General features: G+C 42.0%; 1 protein-coding gene across 1 annotated transcript in view; it reads left to right on the top strand.

The window, feature by feature from the left end:
• The window catches only part of si:dkey-22o22.2 (neural-cadherin), a 108,134-nt gene that overhangs the window by 59,227 nt on the left and 22,947 nt on the right, over positions 1-25,960 (top strand). The window contains exons 10-19 of the mRNA XM_061775518.1: positions 530-700; positions 3,876-4,048; positions 4,455-4,622; positions 10,055-10,304; positions 11,191-11,318; positions 11,513-11,699; positions 12,350-12,493; positions 17,953-18,236; positions 23,112-23,741; positions 24,012-25,008. Of these exons, the coding sequence (XP_061631502.1) occupies positions 530-700; positions 3,876-4,048; positions 4,455-4,622; positions 10,055-10,304; positions 11,191-11,318; positions 11,513-11,699; positions 12,350-12,493; positions 17,953-18,236; positions 23,112-23,741; positions 24,012-25,008 (3,132 nt within the window). The remainder of the gene's footprint in view (positions 1-529; positions 701-3,875; positions 4,049-4,454; positions 4,623-10,054; positions 10,305-11,190; positions 11,319-11,512; positions 11,700-12,349; positions 12,494-17,952; positions 18,237-23,111; positions 23,742-24,011; positions 25,009-25,960) is intronic.

The following is a 25,960-nucleotide window of genomic DNA, read 5'->3' as shown; positions in this document are numbered from 1 at the left end:
TTCAGAGTATTTGGAGTTACGAGCAATCGCCTGGTCGAATAAAAAATTTTTTTGGGGGGGGGTTGTTGTTTCAAGCCAATATTTGAGTTATGAGCGAGCTTCAGATACAAAACTGCTTGAGAGAAGTGAAAAAAAATGGAGTGCTATCTATTTTGCATGGACCTCTGCTATGACAAATGATGTTGTATCGACATAAATTTCCTGGAAAGTTTCCACTTTGGAATGTTTCCAAAATTCCCCGGCTTAACTTCCCATGGAAATTTAGCAGAAACATTTCAGAGATTTTCCACCCCTTTGCGACCTTCGCCACAATTCACGTCCAGACACTGACATGAAATACCCGACTCAAGCTCACAAGGCCACGTCCCTTAAAGCTACACATTCAACACACACATTTTACAGTACGTACAGTTATTACACTTGATAAGATCTATTTAGTTATTGACCCACTAATAATTGACTCGAACGGATTATTGGCATTTCCATTCATTTCCATTGGGAAAATTTGGGGTCTTTGTTTTTTTTTCAGGCGTGATCACGTCGGGGGTGAGTTTCGACCGGGAGCGTCAGCGTGAGTTCACGCTGTCGGTGACGGCCACCGACCAGGCCGAGGAGCCTCTCATCGGCATCTGCCAGATCACCGTCCTTGTCGCGGACCAGAACGACAACGACCCCAAGTTCGAGAACAGCCGTTACCAGTGTGAGTGTTTGGTTACTTAGCATTAGCATCCACGACGACCAAAATCTTCTCACGTCACTTATTCAAAGATTGAGCTGAATGTATGACTTTTCTCAACCCCTGTCGGCATAATTTTCACACTGAGTTCTTTACGTTTTCTATTGTTCCAAGTGTTGATCATTTTTCAGAGAGAAAGGAAAACCAACAACTGCACGTGATCGTGATCACTTGCGATAAGTCAAGAGGGCTTGGACTTGTTGAGTTAAGACATTTTTCTACTACTTTCAAGAACCTTCAGCAGATGTCAAGCCAGAGTTAGGGTTTCAAGACAGGGTTTGGATTTTAAATGAGGGTGTTAAGGCTGGGTTAGTGTTTCAAAATAAAAGTTAAGAGTTTGAGTTGAGGGTTTAGACCAAGGAATAGGGTCTTGAAATTCAAGTTTCAAACCAGAATGAGGGGTTCAGGAGTCAGGGTTAGGGTTTAAAAGTTGGATTTAATTTCATAGTTAGGGTTTCAAATGATGGTTTCAAAAGAGAGGTTTGGGTTTTAAGGTAAGGTTTCAAGTCAGGGTTAGGCTTTCAAATTAGGGCTTTATTTCAAGGGAAGGTTTTTAAACCAGGGTAAGGGTTTTAATTTAAGGTTTCAAGCCAGGTTTAGGGTTTACATTAGGTTTTCAAGACTGGGTTAGGGTTCAAAGCATGTTTAGAGGTTCAAAATAAGGTTTTGAGCCACGACTGGGGTTTAAATATCGGATTTGAAGTCACGGTTAGGGTTTCGAATTATAGTTTTAAGTCAGATGTTAGGTTTTAAAGTAGTGTTTCAAGTCAGGGTTATGGTTTCAAATTAGGGTTTTAATCCAAGGGGAGAAGATCAAACAAGTGTAAGGGTTCAAATTAAGGTTTCAAGGTAGGGTTAGGGTTTCAAGCCTAGGTTAGTGTTTAAAATCAGTTTTAACATTTCAAAGTAGGGTTTCAAGTCAGGGTTAAGATATATAATTTGGGTTTCAAACCAGGTTTATGGTTCTAAATTAGGGTTTTAAACCTGGGTTAGGGTTTCAAAAAAAAATTGGAGTTTCAATTTGGGGTTTAAAACAAGGGTTTGGTTTTGAAATTTACAGTAGGTTTTAAACCAGGCTTCAACAATGGGTTTTAAGACTGGGTTATAGGGTTTCAAAAGAGGTTTAGAGTTTCAAAGTAGGCTTTTCAAGTCATGGTTAGGGTTTCAAAATATGGTTTCAAACCAGGGTTAATGTTTCATATTCGGGTTTGAATCTAAAATTAGCGTTTTAAATTCGGGCTTCAAATTAGGTTTGAGTGTTTTCAGCAATTATGAGTTTGAAAACATTCTACATCATTCTAGAAGCTCCATCAGCTCTTCTTGAAAGATTTAGATGAATGTGTGTACGCTTTATACAGTGTTAGATGAAATGAGGTCTTTATTTTTGCACACATCTGTTGCCGAGCCTCATTCATATTCATCGTTAGCTGGCGCTCGTACATTCCGCGCTGGTTTCTCGGCGCGTCCTCCCTCGGATTTGTGTCGCCTGAGCCTTTACGTCGGGATCAGGTGAAGTTTGTCAGTCGGCCGGCAGCTGTCGGTTCGCATCGGCTTCATCCCGGGCAGATGAAGAAGGGATGACAGAGGGTTGGAGGAGAGATGAAGAAACTCTTCAGGCTGCAGTGTTTGTTTGTTTGTTTGTTTGTTTGTTTGTGTGTGTGTGTGTGTTTTGATAAGCGCCACGTCACAAGTCGTCCTCGTCACATTAGCGCGGCAGGACCTCATTAACTATTTAGCACACAGTCACCATTTCGAATGGTTCTGGGACGTGTGTGTGTGTGTGTGTGTGTGTGGTTTAGCATTCATCATCATACATGAAATCAGTATTTGATTGTTTCTTAGAAAATTGGAAAAACAGAATAGGTTTTAACTGAGCTCTAGGACAATGATTTACAGTTTCAAAGTAGTTTCGTCTGTTTTAGTGTTTCAAATTAGGGTTTGAATGTAAGGTGAGGGTTTGAAACAAGGAAATGGTTTCCAAGTGGGGGGTTACGGTTTTAAATACAGGTTGAGATTTCAAATTATAGCTTCAAAGTAGGGTTTTAAAAGAAGTTTAGGGCTTCAAATTAGGGTTCTAAGCCTGTGTTATGGTTTCAAACAAGTATTAGGGTTTCAATTTAAAGTTTACAACCAGGATTAGGGGTCCATATAAATTTCAAGGTAAGATTTCGAGTCAGGGTTAGGTTTTTAAACGACAGTTGGCGTTTCAAATTAGGGCTTCGAATTAGGGATTCAAGATTCAAACCAGGGTTATAGATTCAAACAAAGGTCTGGGGTTTGCAAGTAGGGTTTCAAGTTAGGTTCTTACAATTAGGGTTTTCAGCCTCATTTAGAGTTTCAAACAAGGGCTAGGTTTTTAATCAAAGTTTCAAGCCATGGTTTAGGTTTCAAAGTAGGATTTCAAGAATCTATGGATTTGAAAACAAGATTAGGATTTTAACGGTTATGGTTACGGTTTCAAATTAAGGTTTCAGTTCAGCATGAGGGTTTCAAAGAAGCGTTAGAGTTTGAAACCATGATTTTGGCTTCAAAAGTGGATTTTCAGGACGGGGATCAGGTTTCAAACAAGAATTAGTTTTAAATGACGGTTAGAAGTCAGGCTTGGGTTTCAAAGTAGGATTCCAAGCCAAGGATAGGGTTTCAAACCAGGATTAGGGTTTCAAATTAAGGTTACAAACTCGGATTTGGGTTTCAAAATTGGGTTGGGGTTTCAAGACAGGATTAGGGTTTAAAACGGGGGTCAGGGTTTCAAATTAAGATTTGAAGGCAGGATTAGGGTTTAAAACAAGGGTTACGTTTTCAAAGATAAAGTTAGGGTTTAAATTAGGGTTTCAAGCTTGGTTCGGGGTTACAGACAAAGAAGAAGAATTTCACAGGAAACGCAACATCAGGAAGGCAAATGTTTGTGTTTTTGTGATTCGCGTTGACATTCGGTAGCCAGTCAGCAAGAAGTCTGCAGGATTTCCATTCAAGTCTAAATGTCAGCTGTTGACTTTGCAGCACGCGGCAGAGCAGAGGTGACACAATGCTGCGCTTCACGTTATTTTACACATCTGCCGTCATGTCGGTCGCATCAAATATTTAACGCAGCCGCGGTGGAGGTAGGCTGACGCCCCCCACGTGTCTCGGCCTTTCTCAGACTTCCTGCGAGAGGACACGGCCGTCGGGACTAGTTTTCTGCGTGCGGCGGCGCATGACGACGACCAGGGCAGCAACGCGGCCATCGCGTACTCGCTGTCCCCGCAGAGGCCGGCGTACCTCCGTGTCAACCCCAGCACGGGATGGATCTACGTCAACCAGCCCATCTCGCAGGTGAGAGGAGCCATTTGTGGCTGCCAAGTGCTGCTCAGGTTGTGTTTAGGAACTATACGAGCTGTGTCAGAAAAGTTCCATGACTGGTGTCACAAAATACTGGATTTCAAAATATGACCCTTGAAATGCCCTGAGCATCTCCTGGCAGAAAAAGAACATTGTCGTGCTGGAGCAACCTCCCTACTCGCCCGAGCTGGCTCTGTGTGATTTTTTTTATTTATTTTTATTTTTTTTTCATATTTCAGTACGATGCAGTAGTTATACAACTATATGATTAAACATACTGTTACATAAACACATCTCTGGCAATGTACCTAATGAAGTGGCATTCTCATTGGTTTATACATAAAACGACATTATAATCCCCGTAAACAAAAAGCCTCTCTGATTGATTTCCTTGTGTCAGACGTCCAAGATCAGCCAGCAGATCGTGGCATCGGACGGCGGCAACCGCAGCAGCTCTGTGGAGCTCACCGTCATCATCACCAACATCCACAACCAGCCGCCGCATTGGGAGCAGCCGGAGTACTGGGTCACCGTGCCCGAGAACACCGTCAGGGACGCCAAGATCCTGGTGATTAAAACTCAAATGGACTCGCACTCGTTTTCTCAGTCGGAGGACAGAAACGGGTTTAAAAAATGAAAAAGATCGTCAAAAAAAAGTGGAAGTACTTAGCCAATTAATTTAAGTAAAAGAAGTTACAGTATATACACTACCCATTTTAATGACCCACACGCAACAACAACAAAAACGCACAAAATATTGTCCGACTTATGATAACGTATTGAAGAAAAAACTAACTGGATATGCTATCAAAACAATGTATTCTCATAGCTTTGCTAAGGTTGTGAAATGACTAGTAAAAAAAAATGAAATCAGCTAATGATAACGAAAAACAATTTGAATGGGAATCACATTTTGTCACATCGCAGAAAAAAGCAGATAAGCAAGTTTTCCCATGAAAAACAGAGGATATGGTTTTTTTTGGAGGGGGGGGGGGGCCCTCTGGGGGTTTAAATCAGCTAATAGGTGAATTCACAAATGCCAAATCACAAATATGTGGGAATCCAACTGTATCCTATGATGTCATCCATAATACTGATGAAGAAAAAAGGTTTTCCGAGACAAATTCTAGAGTTCTGGCACGAAAATATCTTCGAGCGAGACACCACGACACAGATGAACGTACTGCGAAGTGCTTTGTTTGGATTTGTTTTGTAAAATAGCTTCAAAATATATACCCGTAATGTTATTATCAGGGATCTCGTTTGATGTGTGTCCCACGTCCTAGACGCACAAAAATGATCAGGGACGCATAAAGCATGCTAAATCTGCGTCCACAGACGAACAACATCGCTTACCTATGTATGTGTGCAAGGCTGGAATTAAGTGGTCTCGCGTCACAGGTTGCAGGTCAAAATCACCGATGCGTGGACGCGGAAGTGAAGCAATTTCATTGAGGAGCAATAAGACAGCAGTTGCAAGATGCGACGTTAAATTGATTAGAGAGAGAGAGAGAGAGAGAGAAAAAACAAATGGCGAAAGTGTGGTAGCATCTCAGAGTGAAATACAAGGCGAGCACCCATCTGTTGGAACGCACAGACCTTTCTCTCCGCCGAGTATGGCGCTGCGTCACGGGACCCAAGAGACAGAAGTGAAGTTTAATGTTAGTCTACTTTACTAACATAACGTTTGACCTGCGGGCTGGGGAGTGTCTCTTTGAATTATGAGTACCATCAAATTTGTGGCTTTTTTTTTTTTTTTTTTTTTTTTACAGTATAACGCAACCATAACAGTACATACAGTGTGCTTTTTGTTCATTGTAGTCACTGTGTGCCATACGGCCAATCTGATGATCTGTAAGTTGCAAAATAATTGAGTCAAGTAGGTGAAAAACGTGGCAAATGTGGCCAGAGAGGAATAAGAGTAAAATGGCTCATCATGTACTCAAAGAGAGAAGGGTTTTGGTGAGGGGAGATGAAGGAAATATTTTTGTCTCTCGAGGGTTCTTCATTTTAGTTTGAACAAAATGAAGACTTCCAAAACTTGTAGTAGTACAAAGAATAATTGTAATAACAGCCATGAGCTTAATGTATTATGTCACAAAATGTAAAATGCTAGCTGCTTAAGTGAAGATGCACAAATGCTGTTAATGTTTTATATTTATATTAATACAGTGGGCAGTTGTCAGACCCCCTTAAATTTTTCACTCTTTTTTTATATTGCAGCCATTTGCTAAAATCATTTGAATTCATTCTTTCCACATTAATGTACATACCGAACCCCATATTGATGGGAAAAAAACGGAATTGTTGAAATTTTTGCAGATATATAGTTTATGCGCAATGTGAATTCAAGAAATAAAAACTGTTGGTTATATAAAAAAGGAAACGAATTGGTCGTATGTTAGTAAGTGAAATGACTTATTTTCTCTTTTGTATTCAAAATTGCTCTTTAACCAAGCAAAAATATAGTTTATCCAAATAATCGATTGTTTGATAGAATTTTCAGTAGGATGCTTGAGTACTAAGATATTCCTTAGCTGCAGCCCTACATTCCCCCCAATTGTATTTTCATTTTTTTTTTAAATAAAATCCTTGCTTCAGTTCCCTGTACAATTAAGCTACACAAAATTGCTCCTCAAAGAGGCCGCGTGTGTGTGTGTGTGTGTGTGAATCATTATCCACTAAAAGTACGAGTCTTGTCTTGGTGCGAGCCGATCAGAAGAAGAGTCGGGCGGGTTATCGTTCCATAAATACAATGGACACAAGACCTTTTTTTCCGGATTTGATAAATGTTCATTGTTGTGGTAACACCTGGCGCGCCGCTCACGACGCAGCGAGCCGCTGGCAGAACGACTTTGGCTCTGTAGATGCAAACAACTGGGACATTTTAACTATTTATTCCGTTCGGTAGGCCGTGAGCTAACTAGCTAGTGTGCTATGGAGCTAAACTGCTCGCTCAAGCTCGCTCGATTGTTGCGACATCGTTTAAAACAGAGGTCGCTAACGCGCAGTCCGCGTCCGGACCCAGAAGCAGTCCCAAACAGAACCACACCATAGCCAAAAAAGACATACGGGGTGTTTCTATATTAGGCGGCGCAACGTATGACAGGCTTTTGGCTAGTGATGAACTGTACCAAGCGAATCACATGCGAGTTCTGCCACCCTTTCAGGCAATCAAATCTGCATCGCAGGCACTAATTACTGAAATCACTGACTGCGCACAGACCAGACAGAGACGAGAGAGAGAGCGAGAGAGCATGTAAAATGAGTTTAAGATGGAGAAAGATCAGAAAATGACCAACAAATGGCGTTTAAAATGGAGCGGGCAGTCATTTTTGTTTGTACTTCTCAGTGGGAAGTTCCCACTGGGAGCTCTTATTAGAAGCGCGTATATGTTTTATGCGATTTTGAAACCAAACTAAGGTTTCAAACAAACATCATTAAAATGGTTCCGTTAAGATTTGTTAAAATATGTCAAATTGTTTGAGACTTCACCGTTGTGCCAAGATGCCATGCAGAAAAGTGGAAACTCAAGTTTTTATTTTGGAAATGTTTTTTTTTATTTGCACACTTATAACTTTCTATATAACTTTTATTTACTTGGTCTTATTGTGAAATGCAGCCCGACTTTCTTTTAGCAAATGAGAGATTGTTTGATTACCAGGGCAGAATTTGTATGACGTGTGCAGTTCTTTATTATGCTCTCATATCATTGTATCAGTGGCATAAAGAAAACATCAACGATGCTTTAATTTATCTTGAAAGTGTTTGTAAAAAAATACGACAAAAAAATTGCTATCGTGGCAGGCCTAAACACGTAATATAGTGAGAAAGAGCAATGGATAACAAAAAATATTGTACAAACAGCATAAAAGATTAAAGAGTGACACTGGAATAAAAATCTGCAATATAGCAGCACGGTGATATAGTGGAGGATGACTGTATCTGTATTCCATGATCCTAAGTTGCAGGGACTCATTGTTCCATGGCTGGGACTCATTGTTTCCATGAAATGTGCCTCCCGGGACTCACATAGTCTCAAGTGTAAAATGATCTATGTATTATAACTTATTTATTTGTAAAATACACTCCTATGTCCCCCAGATCTCAATCAATCCAAATCTCAACCTTGGTTGACTTTACATCTATTTACATCTTTTTTACATCATGTCAAAACATAATGAGCCTATCTGACAAAGTAAGGAGTCGAAAGTACAGATCTCTGTTTTTCACCGCGGAAAGTCATCAGAAAATTAAATACTCAAGTGCAAATACCTGAAAAGTCTACTGAAGTACAATAATAAATAAATTGTACCGTAGTTACTTTCCACCACTTCTGGTCTCCTGAGGTTACACTCAACAGCCACAACATTTGGTACACAAGCCAATGAGAGAGACAGTATTTAACAAATATTATAAATGAAGAAAATCCTAACGACAATAGAATGTTTCATACAGCTCTCATATTGGAATGCAATTAATACATGTACCTAATGAAGTGGTCTCTGAGTCTCCCTGGCTGGCTCCTTGCTCTCCGCTCGAGTGCTCATCACACGCCGAAGGAGTGCAAGTTTTAAATTTAGCCGTCTTGTTAATTACACCGCTAACGAGGTAGAGAGCCAGGCTGTCATTTTGTGTTAATGTTTTTTTCTTAACGGCATATGTGCTGTGATTATTTTTAAAACTTCCTAAAAGTTCACTTGTCTCCACCAAAAACTTTGTACGTGTCAAATTATGTTTGTGCCGTTATGATTGTTGGAAACGATGTATTCACAGTGCAGTTTACCTTGCGCAATAGAAATGAACATGAAGAATACAAGTAGTCCATAAAGATTATTTTAAAAAAACGACACAGCATGCTAGGTCACACGTCAAACTGTATGTATCGGTTTGGGTTAATGTGATGGCTCCTCTATGATTCCTTCCACAATGGAAATACACCCAATGACTGGAAATAATCCACACAGTGTGTTAAGCGTGTTGTTTAAGTGTTTTGATGACAGTCAGGCTGAGAGTGTTTCTGTGTTTTAAGTCCTCGGACAGTGTTTCTCACTCAGTGTCACAACCGGAAAATGTGGTACCTTCAATGGAAAAAATTCCTCCCGGTGCTTGTTTTTTTTTGTTTTTTTCATCTTTTCTAGGCTGAAGACAAGCTAGTGTTTTTTTTTTTTCTTTTCTGAGTGTGGAGAGGATGACAGTAGAGGTTGTGCCCGGGTCAAATACAAAGATTAGAATAAAGTGGAACCTCCCCAAAATATCCCGCTCGAACGTCAAACAAAACTCCGACATACAACCAACAACATTTCTATCACATCCATTTATAGAAACACATGGTCAGTCTGCTCTGGGAAGACTGTTCAAGAATTCTCCGGAAGGTTCCGGAACATTCTGTGACGTTCGCTCTTTGTGGCTGCTCCTTGTTGTCCTTACTAGGATGAGATGCAGCCTCGTGCTCAAAGGTGACGCGCGCCAGGCGTTCTTTTCACGCGTCGTCATGACGATGTCCTCGCTCGGCGCGTCTGATCTTTGTCAAGAGTCGCTGTGGAAAAAATGGATGACCTCCACGTGTCGTGTCAGGAGCAAGAGAAGCTCCACTCCGCTGTTCAATTTGATCAAACTTTTACATCAGCTAGAAACACGGACCAATACTAGTTACAGTGAAGAGCAAAGAGTGTTTTTCTTGACCTGTCAGAACCAATTTAAAACATAACCATCAGAGAACCAACACAGAACAAACACAGATACAACGAAAAACAATGAACGATTGGTTCAGTGTTTTTTTTTGGCAGTACCAACAAAGTACAATCACACATCCAATATACACCAATTATAGAACCAACATAGACCCAGGTTCAATACAGAAACAACAACAAACACAGAACGAACAGACGGACGCCACAGAATCAACATAACACAGAACAAATACTGAATATTACCATCAGTCAGACACAATCAAAGTCTAATTATGTATGATTGAACTAATTGCAATTGCGTCCCCAGACTGTGAAGGCCACGTCAGCGCTGGGTGACCCGCGGGTCACCTACAACCTGGAGGAGGGTCAGGTGCCCGAGACCAACATGCCCGTACGCTTCTACATCAAACCCAACCGGGCGGGCGGCTCGGCGTCCATCCTGGTGGCCGAGAACCTGGATTACGAGACCACGCGCTTCTTCGCCCTCAGGGTTCGAGTCCAGAATGTCGCCGCAGTGCCACTCGCCTCCTTCGCCACCGTCTACGTCAACGTCACAGGTGAGGACCTCTTCTTCCAATTGCCATCATTTCGTATCCGGACTCTACTGCTGAATGTTTGGGCTCATATTTGGTTTTGAAAACAGATGAGCCCGTGGAGATGAAAAAAGGAGTTAACATGGATATGTCAAATCGTTTATTTTCAAATTCAATTTAAAAATAAATTGGATATGTGTATTTTAGGCTTAAGCTTTTCAAGATCAAATTTAAATGTAGTATTCAAAACAGGGTTAGGCTTTCAAAGAAGGGTTTCAATCTAGTGTTTTAAGCTTCGGTTAGGCTTTAAAATTAAGCTAAATATTTTTATACTGTATATTTATGATCAATATATGCTAAAACGATACATGATTTTAATATTTACTCACATTTTGTATTTTATTTTTTACAATGTTTGATTATGAATTAGCCATTTTACAAAAAACACATTTATTTTGTGTGTATATATATATATATATATATATATATATATATATTTAAATATAAAAAGCAATAATTCATTCTCTTTGCTTAAATTTTTACTATTATACTAATACAATAAACAATGTTAAGTAACTATTAATTTACATATTTTATTCAAATTAACTGTGTCCGTAGTGAATAACATTGTTCATTTTTGATGAAATCAATTCAGTTTAATTTTAACAAATTATCCAATTATTTAGTAAAATAGGTAATATTTTTTAGATTTTTACTCATATATAAATTTGGATATTATTTACTATAACTCAACTAACCAATCATTGAATAACATTTTTAAAAATACAATATAAAAATTCAAATTTTGGGGAAAAAAACAGCTAAATTAACAAGAATTACATACAGACTCTCGATGATGTAAATGCTTAAAGAAGCCCTCGAAATCTACCGTGATGTCCTCTTTCTTCAGACGTGAACGACAACGTTCCTTTTTTTCTGTCATCCACGTACGAGGCCACGGTTCCCGAGGGGGCCGAGGTGGGCACGTCGGTGGCTCAGGTGTCGGCCGTTGACTTGGACTCAGGCCTTCATGGCATGGTGAGAACATGTGTCTCTGAATATTGGTATTGTCCATCTATGTGTTGTTAAAATATTTGTTGCTTAAATGGTTGTAACTCCTGCAACACTGATGCTAGTTTCTATGGCGTTTTTATCGTGTCGTAGCATTATGCTAGCAGTCTTTTGAGTCGAATGATTCTGATCACAGTCCTGGACTTTCCTGGTCCGTTCAGGTCCACTATGCCATCTTGAAGGATGAGAGTGGAGACTCTGGGTTGTTCAGCATTGACCCAATGAGCGGCACCATCACCACACGGGCCTCCTTCGACCGAGAACAGAAAGCCTCCTACCTCATCGAGGTGCAGTCGCAGGACGATTCTGAATCAGCAAGACCGGGACAGCAGGGACACCCCAACACGGGTAATAAACTCAAAGCCAGAATAGAACTAACACAGAACCAATGTAATAGAAACAACCGAGACACAATATAGGACTAACATAAACAAAACGGAACCAATGTACACTCAACTTCAGTACCATCACAGCACCAACACAGAACCAGCATAGACTAATACAGAACCAATGTGAAACCAACCTGAAACCAATACAGGACCAATGCAGAACAATCACAGAACCTGAATAGAACTAACGCACAGCCAACATAAAAGCAACATAGTACCGACACAAAAAAAAAGTAGGCCAACACAGAAATGACATAGTACCAGCACAGAGCCAACATAGACCCAACACAGAAAAACTTTACCAACTTAGACCCAGCATTGAACCAATGTAAAGGCAACATAGAAACAATACAGATCCAAAACACAGACCAACACAGATTAACATTCTGTATGGAACGGGAGCAGCAGGAGGCGGATTTACATTGCTGGCAGCTGAGTTGGCAGCCCAGGGTTTTAGCTCAGCGGTCAGCGCACCCGTCTCCCAATACATGACGCGGTGGCAGCGTGGGATAGAACCCCAGGTTCAGAAAAGTGTCACCAGTTACATGTACAACCCGCACAGAACCAATCAAATCCATGGTAACCCTGTTAGCATTTTCTTCCTTTCAGACACGGCCTACGTCAGGATCTTCGTGGCCGATGTGAACGACAACGCGCCGACATTCCTGCGCTCGGTGTACGAGGTGAGCGTAGAGGAGGACAAGGAGGTGGGCTTTGTCGTCATCACCGTCACCGCCAACGACTACGACGAAGGTCAGTGAGTCACAGTCTAGGAAATTTCATCCAAAAAAAGATGATCATAAAAGTGCAGTAAACCCACGCTTTTTCTCAAATTCAGCATGCTCTAAAATGCACCGAAGATGGCCCATCACAGAACATAGTAAACAGTGTAACAGAACAGCACAAAACCAACACAGAGAACATTTATAGATTTATATACGTTGTAAATTGACTTAACAACCCCCAACTGATATAGAAGCAACACATTACCAAGAGAAATGATCATCGACAACAGAACCAACACACAACCAAAATCATAGAACCGACCCAGGATGAACACAGAACTCAGATAAACTAAGAAAAACAAAATCAGTACAAAACCAACACACAACCAAAATAGAACCATGATAGATCTAATTCAGACTCAACATACTGGAGAGCCAACGTATACCCAACGACGTACTCCTAAAACATAACCACCACATAACCAAAATAAAAATGACACAGATCCAAGACGAGTGTACGAGTAAATTGAGTTTACGAGCTCGGTCACAGAACAAAGTAAACTCAAATGACCACTGTACGTTTTGGGCACCAAACTGCAACTACTTTCCTATTTAGACAAGGGTTTTTACTGTATTGTATTATTCTGGTTTTTCTGGTTCGAAAACGCCACAAGAACTCCCCCGCCCCAAACAATCTCCCGCCGACCTCCTCCCCTCGTTAGCAGGCGCCACCACCGTTCCCCCTGAGCAGGATAGTTTTGATGTTTTTGTTTGTGTTGGTCCCTCGCTCGTCTTCCTCCTGCGCTCTTCACCAATGAGCAGCGGGAGGCCACAAATCAACAAAACTGCCGTCTCTCTTTCTGTCGTCGTAATGACGCCGGATGCTGGCGATGCCTGGCAGCCTCCGGGGGGTTGGCTTGTTTTCACTATCTTTTTGCACCTTTCGCTTGATCTGTTCTGTCGCTCGATGTGAGACGCACAGTCTGGTGAGGCCTTTGGGTCCATTTTCCTCATTAGGTACACCCGCACATTCTACGGTGAACCCCCCGCTTATTGTGGGGGATATGTTCCAATAGGTGAAAATCCGCGATCTAGAGAGACCATACATAAAAGAGAATTCAACATTGCATATTTAAACATCAAAATGTTCAACCAAACTATATCATTTGGTCTGACTAAAGTCCACTATCTTAATGTTAACATACTGCATAATGTGAAACACCACAGATGACTAAAAGAATTTAGCATAGATGTTACTGTAATTATAAACCTTCAAACAACTGGTGCTTTTACACACACACGGAGCAGCAGCGCATACAAATACAGCATTTAACATGACTCCCAGGCATATCAGGCTCTCTCTGCTCTGTGGGTAGAACAAAAATTACTGGAGCTCAGTCGGGAACCTTTCTTTACCTTTGGAACCAACACAGACACGACAGAACTGTAGAACCAATTCAGTACCAACATAGAACACGTAACCAACATACAGAGCCCTCGCAGGACCAATCATCATGGAACCATCATAGTACCAACATAGACTGACATAAAATCCACACAAGACCCATCATAGAATCAACATAGACTAACACAGAACCAAGCTAGATTTAACATAAATCCAACACAGACACTACACAGAACCAACAGAGATGCAACACAAAACCAACCTACAACACAGTACCAATAGAGAATCAGCATATAACTAACGTAGAACCAACATAGAAACCCCATTGAACCAAAATAGAAGCAACACAGAACCAACATCGACTAACACATAACCAACGTAGAACCAACATAGCGCCACATAGAGCACTCGCCGGACCAACATATATCGTCACAGAACCAACATAGATTTAGCATTGAACTAACGCAGAATTAACACAAATTCAACATTGATCCAACACAGAACCATCCTGCAAAATACAAATCACACACCCAAATATAACAGAGCCAAAATAGAACTAACATAGCCCCAATAGAGAAAAAACATTGAATAGTACAGAACCGACCTACAACCACCATTCTACAACCATCACAAACCCAACACAGCACCTACATAGAACCAACATAGTACCATCACAAAACCAACAGAACCAACAGAGAAATAATACAGAAACAACACAGAACCAAAATAGGAACAACATAGCACCAACCGAATGTGTCCAATATTTGTATTTTTGCTACATGAGAGGCTGAGGAAACCCCTTTAAAATATATTTTTTCCTTCATCTTGATGTCTAGTTTGCAGAACTAAAGAGGCAAAGTATGGGATGGATGAAACCCCTCGTGTAGCCCCCCTCTACTTTACTCCCTCCCCGTGCTGCCCCGTAAAGCTGATTAGTCGGTGCAGCTCTTTGTCACCCTGTGTGATTTCTGCATCCTACTCGGCCCTCCGACTGGAAAATGTGCCGAACTAAGTGCGTCTGCTAATGAGATCAAAAGGCTGTTTAAGATTCTGCCGAGTCGGCTCTTTAGCTCCGGTGTCGCCTAGAGCTCCACACACACACACACACACTTAAAAACACACAAACAACACATACACACATATCCAAACAGATACACCATGGATCAGCACGCGCGCGCACACACACACACACCCATGCACTTGTCTTGTAAGCTGTTTAGAACCCACACATAAACAACATTGAACCAACATAAAACCATCACAGAACTAACATAGTAACACGATAGGACCAAGGGAGCAAAACCACCTTAGAGACAAAACAGAACCAACAGAGAAACAACACAGAACCGAAATAGAAACATCAGACCAATACAGAACCAACATTGGACATCAAAAATCTAACATACAACCAACATGACAACATCACAGAACCAATATAAACGAGCAAATCATCATTATATTATCAACGCAAAACTAACACAGAAAATGCAAAAAAAATAGTCTGACATAGAACCGTCACAGATCAACACAGAACAAACATGGACCTATCACACGGCCATCATAGGACCAACACAATAACAATGTCATAGAACAACACAAAACCAACACAGGAAAAACACAGAGCCAACATGGACTAGGAAATAACCAACATAGAAATTACACAGAACCAACATAGGCCCGCATTGACCAAGATACCAAGATAGACTAACAAATACCCAACATAGACCAAACGCAGAACTGATATAGACCCGTATAAAACCCTCATAGAACCAACACCCTAACAACACAAAAGCAAAATAGGACCCACACAGAATCAAAATAGAACCAACATGGCAAGATCACAGTACCAACAAAGACGAACAAATACTCAACACAAGCCAACATGGAACACGCACAGACTCAATGGCTATATTGACACATAAAACCCGGACAGAACCAACATAGTAACAATGCAGAACCAACATAGACCCTTCACTGACCAACACAGCGTTATCATGAAACCATCACAGAACCTACATGCGGTTTGAAGTATTGTACCACTCGAGAGACTTTTTTGTGTTCCTGATGTAATGAAACTTTGAGCTGTGAGTGATCTGGAGTCCTTCAGAGCGTGGATCTGCAGTCACAGCTGGGGGACAACTTCCCCCTCAGGTCCACCTCACAAGGAGCCCTCTACTGACCTTCATCTCATTTTAGAGTCTCCTGCCGGGTTGCCAATTAAATCAGCACCGGTGTGTGTACGTGTGCCCGTGCGTGTGTGTGTGTGTTGGAAGAGGCCAATGCCATATGGCCCGCCTGATCATTAGTGAGGCTGCTGCAGGCGAGGAACCACTGGAGCTACTCCCTCGTACACATTTCAACACACACATACACGCACACATTGGTCACCACAGATCGTGCTCAGAGGCTGTGAAGGAACAGTGAACTTCAGCTGTCACACAAGCTCTCTCTCTCTCGCTCGCTCTCTCACACACACAAGCACCCACACACACAGTTGGAGTGTGTGGTTGATGGAGGTTCTGCGTGTCTCCACAGATGGTGATAGTCTGCTAAATTCTCCTCGGTGCCAGTCGGCGTTGAGCGAGCCTCGACCCAGACGGACCTGCCTCTGGGCTCCCATCATGCATCTGTCTGTGCATGTGTATGTGCGCGCGCGTGTGTTTATGTGTGTACCAAGGCCATGTGTGCCGAACGCATTTCTGTTTGAATTCTACTGATCTTTTTTTTCTTGATACATCACGTGAATATAGCGATAGATACCGGTACAGTAGGTAGATGCCCCGTAGAACCAACTAAGAACCCACACATTATCAACATAGAACCAACACAGTACCAACATATACACGACATACAGTATCAACAACACAGAACATACCGAAACATAAATGACACTGAACCAACTATGACACAACAAAGAACCAATGCAGAACCATCACAGAGGCCAAAATAGAGGCAACGCGTAAACAACACAGAACCACCACAGAATTAACATAGAACTAACACTGAACCAACATATAACCAATACATAACAACACAGACCCACAAAGACATCAAAGATCCACACGCAAGGATCACAGAACCATCACAGAGTCAAAAATGGAAGGAACGCTTAAACAAAATAGAACCAGCGCAGGACACGACAGAACCAACATAAAACCAAAATAGAGGCGCTACATAACAACACAAAACCATCACATGAAAAACATTGAAACAACACAGAACCAACAAAGCACCCTCACAGATCCCACAAAACAACCAACTTAAATTATATAGAACCGAAATAGAACCACCCCACGACCGACATAGTTCCAACACTGGACAACATAAACCCAACACAGAAACAACACGGAACCAACATCAAACCAACATTGAACCAACATAACAAAGCATTGCATTACAACAACACAAAATCGACACAGAACAACAAAGAGCCATCATGGAACCAGCATACACCCGCATCATAAACAACTAGCATACGACTATCACACAACCAACACTGAAACAACACACACAAAAAACACAGGCTTAACATGGCATCAATGAAAAATCAACACAAATCCAACCTACACACAACATATACCACTACAGAGCCAACATCGAAACAACATATAGAACCAACCCAAACAATAAATACTATACGACCAGTGATGTTCAACTCATCTTATTTTGTTTTCCTGTTACGTGAAAGATGAATAGCTGCATATGCTGTGCCAGTACATCACTACACTATTACTCGTGTGTGTGTGTGTGTGTGTGTGTGTGTGCATGCACCCTGATTAAGGAATATTCATGAAGAAGCATATACAATACAGGCTTCTTGTTTGCATACGTAGTCCCTTGGCAGGTGACAAATAAAGACAAGCAAACATGCGAGGTATGCAAATGTGCTATTATCAATGTACACGGTGCAACATGCCCCACAAGTGTCACACATCACAAGAAACGTTGTACACGTGTACCTAATGAAGTGTCCAGGGACTGAAGAGCTGCAGTTATTCATTCACTGTCGTTTCAACTCGACGCATTTGAACCCTTCTTCTCCGTGTGTCTCGTACTAAACCCACTTAAAATCACCACCACAGGTGCCAACGCCAAGCTGCGCTACCAGATCGCGGCAGGCAACACCATGGGCACCTTTGACGTGGAGCCAGAGGTGGGCACCATATTTGTGGCCCAGCCGCTGGACTACGAGATGGAGCAGCGGTTTGAGCTGCGACTGGTGGCCTCGGACGGCAAGTGGGAGAACGAGACACTGGTAGTGGTGCAGGTGGTCAACCGCAATGACGAGGCGCCCGTCTTCAGCCTGAGCGAGTACCACGCCGTCGTCCAGGAGGAGCTCACCGAGCTCCCCGTCTTCATCATGGAGGTGCGTCGGTAATGTTTTGAAATTTGGGGGATTTTATTTTCAGTACAAATAAAAGTATTGGGGTAATAGTCCAGAGTTTCTTCAGTTTTCACTTTTGTCCATACTCTCATCACGTTTACTTACTTTAAGCACCTCAATTGATTCTTTTCAGTTCTTCTATGTGTCCCAACCCAACATTGTCTTTTCACTTTGTGTGGGTGTGTCCCAATATGTTGTCCACATTTCTTCACTTTTCACTCCCCAATACTTTTGTCCAAACTCTAAATGTTCTTTTCATTTCCTATAGGTGTCCCAGTACTTTTGCCCAAACCATTTTTTCTTCACTTTCATACTTTTGTCCAATTTCCAGGTTTTCTTCTTTTCACGTTCTGTTGGTGCCCCAATACTTTTGTTCACAGTTTCTTTCCTTTTATTTTACTGTCTCAATACTTTTCTCCAAAGTCCATATTTTCTTAATTGCTTGTGTCCCAATACTTTTGTACAAATGTCATATTTCCTTATTTTTGCTGAGTTGTCTGTCCCAGTACTTTTGCCCAAACCATTTTTTCTTCACTTTCATACTTTTGTCCAATTTCCAGGTTTTCTTCTTTTCACGTTCTGTTGGTGCCCCAATACTTTTGTTCACATTTTCTTTCCTTTTATTTTACTGTCTCAATACTTTTCTCCAAAGTCCATATTTTCTTAATTGCTTGTGTCCCAATACTTTTGTACAAATGTCATATTTCCTTATTTTTGCTGAGTTGTCTGTCCCAATACTTTTGTCCAAACTACACATTTTCTTCTTTGTGTACGTATCCCAAAACTTATGTCCAATTTCCACGTCTTTGTTCCACCCTCTGTTGTTGTCCCAAAACGTTTGTCCAGTCTGGACATTTTCTTCGCTATCACTCTGTGTAGGTGTCCCAATTATTTTGTCCAATCTCTGTCTGTCTTCTTTTCTTTTTTTCTACGTTTGTTCAAACTCAGCGTTTTCTTCTTTTCACGTTCTGTAGTGTCCCAATACTTTTAACATTGTATTCACATTTCACTTTATTTGGGGGTGTCGATACTTTTTGCCAAACTCCATATTTTTACTTCATGATGGGTGTCCCAATACTCTTGTAACACATCACACGCGTGTTACGGTGTTCCGGTCAAGAGTCAGACATCCTCTGAAAAGTTTCTTCCTCCTCTTTCTTTTCCCCACCGTCCTGTGGCTTTCATCCGCCATTGGTCACACCTTCCTGCCATAACGCACTCAATCAGATTAGCAAAATGGCGGCGCGCCGCAGAGGGCAGGGAAGTAATCCGCCGTGTCACTCGGTCCACCGCCTGGCCCCGCTTCCCCTGGAATTGATTTGATGTGCGCCCGCCCGCTCACTTTGCCATGCCATCACCTGCCCTCTTTTTCATCCCCCGTGTGTTCACACAATCCAACCGATGGGGAAAATCCAATTTGAAATGAATGGTTTTCACGTCACCTCTGCTCCGTTCTCCTCCTCTTCTGTGTATTGTGTTTCCCAACCTGCCTTTTTACATTAGAAAAATCTAATATATAACTATTCCTTAGCGCCTGTTCACACACACTCACTGTCAAGAAATGGGAGACTATCATATAACATCACATTGAAGGAATCAAAAAGAAGAGGGCTCTGTTGCACGCGCAGTTTATTCAAAAAGATGCAAAGCGTTATTTTTTTGTCACTCCAAGTTCAAGTTTACTATAAAACTGACACATATATCTATAAAGAAATACACATTTTATAAAACAACAAAATATCCAACCAATAATTAAAATTTTATTTTTATTTTTTTTTTTTATGAAAGTCCTCTAGCTTAATGCTAACATATAATGTGAAACGTCAAAGACGGTCTAACACAAATTAGCATAAATGTTACAGTAATTATGAACCTTCAAACAAATGGTACTTTAACACACAGGGAGCAGCAACCCATAAAAACAGAGCATACAACAATACTCACAGGCATATACAGTGGTGCCTTGACTTCTGAGTTTAATTCATTCTGTGACTGTGCTTGGAACTCAAATCAACTTTTCCCAATGAAATAAATGGAAATGCCATGAATCTGTTCCAGATACTTCCCAAAAAACACATTTTTTTGTTACGTTTTTTTTTTTAACAGAGAAAATCAGTATTGTATTGTAAAATATTAAGAAAAACATAATAAAATAGAATGTAAATGAACTGGTTTCATTAAGTGTATTCAAGGCAGAAGTGACACACACACACACACACACACACACACACTATGGAGTACACTGGTGTGCTGTGCCTTAAAATGATGTGGCCTAGCTAGCGCAATATATCTCTCCTCTAGTTCACTCTCTCCACTCCAGCAGCGGGGACTGAAGAGGTGTTATTATAAACATTTTTAGAGGTGTGTCATCTCCTGAAATAATGATACTCTCGTATCAATTTACTAAAAAATGTACCTAGTGTGAAATCTGGGCCCGCTTAGTTGAACGTAAAGCTGTTAAACTCTTGAATTGAATAAAAGACACACGGATGACGTGTGTCGTGACTTATTCTGTTGTAAAAATGGCAAAAGATGATACGCAGGTTAATCGTACCTTCTGCCATCGAGTGGAAGAGCATTTCATTGTTCTGCTAGTCGCTATATATCCATCCATCCATCCATTTTCCGAGCCGCTTCTAGCAGGCATAAAGATGAAAAATACATTTGTTGTAAATAAATGGTAATATTCAGACTAATTACATTAATAAATAAATTGGATCATTCCAGCATACCTGATGATCTCTCAAAGCACAGTGGTTTGGAATCACGCGTTTAGCTCATCGCCGTGACAACACACATAAGGGAGGAGGAGGCAGCGACGGGATCACATCAAAGCTTTCTGTAAACAAGAAGGAGACGGAACACTCATTTGTCATTTTGCTTTCTCTTATGCGCCGACTTTGCCGTTAAGTTTTAATTGCACGCCTGACAGCCGGGTGGTGGCGTCAGGGGAGATGAAAGGATGCAAACGGGTGACGAAGCCGAAGGGAATGTTTATTTTCATGTGGCAGCTTAATGAAAAACATTGTGATAAGACGAGAGCAAGACTACAGTGGTTATTGGATTGCTTGGTCATAGTATCAATGGAGTATGATTTGAGGAAAAGAGGAAAAAAAAGATCATGATTAAAGCTGCATAGGCTCAACTGTGACTCGAACTTGCCCATCGGTGTGAATGTGAGCATGACTGCTTGTTTGTCCTACAAGCTAGCGCCGAGCTGTTTGTCAAAACCTGTTGAAGCTTACTGTGAAACTAAACGTAAAACAAAGAGAATTACACATTGCATATTTAACCAAATCACATAAATTTGTTTTACGAAGGTCTGGTAGCTTAATGCTAACACGTAATGCAAAACACTTAAGACAGGCTAATGAAACTTGCAACGATATTGCGTTAGTTATGAACCTTTAATCAACTGATATTTGAATACAAACGGCACAGCAACACAGCATTTAACAATACTCATAGGCATATATTCTGGTCTATTAAAAAAAAAAAAAGGACTAATTTGCAGCTCAGTTGCTTTTCTGATTCCATTTCCGATACTGCTTAACGATTCTATTCCTTGTCGATTCTCAAATTTGTAGTTTGGGGAGAAAAAACATCCAGGGGAGTTTAAATAGATGAAGAGATTGTAAAAAAATAATTAAATGAATAAAATAAAAATAAATACGCCCGCTGTATATTATATCCAGGCTTTTAGTTATAATATATAGACTTTATAATCGAAGAAAAACGACACTCTTGCCGCAGCGCGGGTTACACTGTTTATGCAAGAGACTGGGTTGTAAACGCACCCTGAACCCATCCTATCTTGTGGCAAGCATGTAACGTATGTTCTTCCCCCCTCCCTGAGCATGCTTGAAGCCGTTTAATGGAACCCCATTTGGAATTTACTGTAAAATTAAATGCACAAAAATAATTACGCACATTGTATATTGAAACGCAAGAGACATCTTTTTCGAGGTCGCTAGCTTAATGCTAACACTCAATGGAAAACCCTATTGACGGCTAGCTAAAATTAGAATTCATGGGTGGGCTGTAACTTCAAATAAGGAATATTCACACACAAATGCCGTAGTAACATATATAGACAGGTAATGTAACCATACTCAAGGGCATATATTCTTCCTAATCTGTGAAAAACTAATTTAATCAAGTTCTCTCGCCACGTTCTTCTGTTTTTTGTTTTGTTTTTTGAAGCTTACAGAAGCTTACGTGTAGCTCCATGCATGCATGGCACCATACTTCCCCGAAGAGGCCAAGGGAAACTTCCGGTCACAGTTTCTGGCAAGGTGTATTTTAGCGTAACACCCGGAAAATTTGCATGTGCTCTTTCCCAGAATGCATTGCCATAGTTAGGATTACTGTGTCACGTTTTGAATGCGTTAAAATGCACCTTTGTTATTTTGTAAAGACACGGTTTTATAATTAAATTGGTGTCGTTTTTAGTTGTGTGTTTACAGCTGCTCTTCGTTGCAATCTGGGACCCTTACAATAGTTAATGTAATGTAGCATATTAATGCTACTTGTGGCCAGAGGATTTGAAAGTGTCACTTGAGCCATCCAATGCGAACACTGTATAACACACATCAATGTCGGGAATGGATTGATGACATTTCCGTTTATTTCAATGGGGAAATTTGATTTGAGATATAAGTAATTTGAGTTATGAATATGGTCACGGAATGAGTTAAACTCGTAAGCCAAGGCACCACCGTAGCTGAGTTTGAGTACTGTTGTAGAGTATTCCAAGAAATGGTACAAAAACTGAGGGTAGAAATTGCTCTGAAATAAACTCTGAGTCAGTGGAAATCATGGAGGACTGCAATGATGACGTTGTTCTTATTTCTCCAGGTTTCCGCCACTGATCCAGACCAAGATGCTGACCAGACCGCAGTGCGCTACTCCCTCCATGGACAGGGTGCGGGCGGCGAGTTCACCATCAATGAGCGCACCGGGAGAATCTACGCCCAACGGCGTCTCGACCGGGAGGAACGTCCGGCCTGGAGGTTCTTGGTCTTGGCCACGGACGAGGGAGGGTCAGGACTCACAGGATTCGCCGACGTTCTGTTGGAGGTCCGCGACGTCAATGACAACGCACCCTTCTTCCCATGCCCGGCGCTGGAAGTAGATGGCTGTTTCGTGGGCCAGGTGGCGGAGAACTCCCCCGCTGACACCTCCGTCATGGAAATGCGAGCCATGGACCTGGATGATGCCAACGAGGGCAAGAATGCAGCGCTGAGCTACAGCATCGTCAAGAACGTCCGCAATGAGATCAACCTCAACCTCTTCTCCATCAACGCCACCACGGGGACTATCTACACCGTGCTGCGCTCCCTGGATCGGGAGGCGGAGGAGCGCTATCTGGTGGTGGTGGAGGCTCGGGATGGGGGCGGCTTGGCCGGGACTGGGACCGCAACCATCCTAGTTTTGGATGTCAATGACCACCCGCCCATCTTCTCCCAGAGGGTCTATACTGCCCAGGTGAGTCCATCTCTCTACCTTTTTCTTGTATAGCATATTGTACAGATCATATAAGCGACTTCCAACTGTTTCTGAGACAGCAACATGTCGGCGTAATACCGCAATTACAGTTATAATGACACCCAACTTTGTGCAACGCTGCTCAAGTAATAGTTTCCATGATGTCAAAGGTTTTACAGCATGAGGTAGACCAAAATTAGGAGGAGACACATTTTTATATGCAGTAAAAATCGGGATTATGGTGCTAATAATACTTGCCATGTTCTTCAGGTAACTGAGGACCTGGAGGTGAACAGCGAGGTTCTTGTGGTGTCCGCCACCGACGGAGACCAGGATGAGAACGCAGTGGTGACCTTCAGCATTGTGGGTGGGGATGAGGACAGGAAGTTTTTGGTGGAGACCGACAAGATGAACCGACGCGGTGTGATCAAGCTCAAGAAGAAGGTGGACTTTGAGAAACCCCAGGAGAGGACTTTCAACCTGACGCTGAAGGCAGAGGACGCAGATTTCTTCAGCCTGGCATACTGTCTGGTGGAAGTGCGGGACGCCAATGACCATGCTCCAGTTTTCTTACCGCAGTTCTACGAGTCGCCGGCCATGTCCGAGGATGTTCCCGTGGGCACCATTGTTGCCCAGGTGATGGCTACCGATCTAGACTCTGGACAAAACGGACGCTTTTCGTACAGTATTGCCAAAGAGTCTGACCCCTACAATCAGTTCCTGGTGGACCAGTCCGGTTGGGTGGTGGTGGCTAACTCTTTAGACCGGGAGAAAATCTCTCAGCACCGGGTCATGGTCCTCGCCTCGGACGCTGGCAACCCAAGCTTGACTGGCACAGCCATCATCATGGTTACCGTGCTGGACGTCAACGACAACGGGCCAGAGTTCGAGGCACACTACAGGCCGGTGGTGTGGGAGAACACGGCAGCCCCGCAGGCAGTGTGGATGAATGCCAGCTCACTGCTGCTGCATGCTACCGACTCTGACCTCTCCTCTAATGGCGGACCCTTTTCCATACGGCTTCTCACTCTTACCGCGAACGCCGCCGATTTCAACCTGACCGACTTCCGCAATGGCAGCGCAGCTATCACTGCCCTGCGAACATTTGACCGTGAGCGCCAGAAGGAGTACCAACTCCCCATCCTCATGATTGACAGCGGCTCGCCCGCCATGAGCTCCACTAGCACGCTGACGGTGGTCATCGGAGACCGGAACGACCACCCCCATGCGCCAGGGCACGCCAGCTTTATTGTGTACACTTACGAAGGTACGTACCATCCAAGTTTGTGTGTGTAGATTCTGGGTCTTCCAGCTTATGATAGTCCACACAAGTTGATTGGAGGCAACTGGACTCCTGTTGGTTGTTGAAAATGTTTCACCTTTACAGAGAACCCCTGTTTACCACAGGCAATACGTTCCAGACCAACCCATAATTGCTGAAATTCTGTGATATAAAAAGGTGTGGCTGGTGAAAGTCTTGCAGAATGACCAGCCTGTTGGCAACCAGATTGTTGGTGACCACTTTACCAAAGGTGTGAGACAAAATTTTGCTTGAAAATTGTTTGGACATTGTTGTAAAGTGACTACAAGTGATGCCATAAAACTCCTCCTCTGGTTGGAGAGGCCTCTTAATTTGACATAGATGGCTTTTTTCACACCCCTTTCGGACCAGCACTCCTCTCTGTCCAGAATTTCCACATTGTTGTCCTCAAACTGGAATGTCCCTTCTCTTTTAGATGCAAATAAACCGCTGACTCTGGACACCTGTTTTTCGTTGTGATCTTGGTAGTATGCTACCAAGATCACAACGAAAAACGTGTCCTGAAACCAGATCAGACTAGTTCAATTTCAAAACTTTTATGAGTTTTTTTGTTGTTGGATGTTTTTTTTTTTTTAACCTTGCAGGTTATTTTGCGTTTGTCTTCATCCGATTACGACCAGGATTTGATGAACCTTTTGTGACTGGTCGTCCTAACCTTCACATTCCCCTAGTGTGTCCTCCACAGTAACCAAATATGACTACCACTGAGCTCATAAGACGTCTTTGTCACAGTCGAGTGCTTCCGATGTCTCGCTGCAGAACACATCACTTATTTAGTGGTTCAAACCAGCTGTCAGCCACTGTAACTTAGTGCATGGGCCTAAGCTTGTATTTTTTTAACGGTCTCTCTTTAGGGCTTTTCCACACAAACATGCTTTTGTATTTGATTCTTTTCCAA

This window comes from Phyllopteryx taeniolatus, chromosome 6 (assembly GCF_024500385.1).
Source record: "Phyllopteryx taeniolatus isolate TA_2022b chromosome 6, UOR_Ptae_1.2, whole genome shotgun sequence".
NCBI lineage: Eukaryota > Metazoa > Chordata > Actinopteri > Syngnathiformes > Syngnathidae > Phyllopteryx > Phyllopteryx taeniolatus.
Note: the sequence above shows the minus strand (reverse complement) of the source record. Positions and strands in the feature narration are given on the sequence as shown.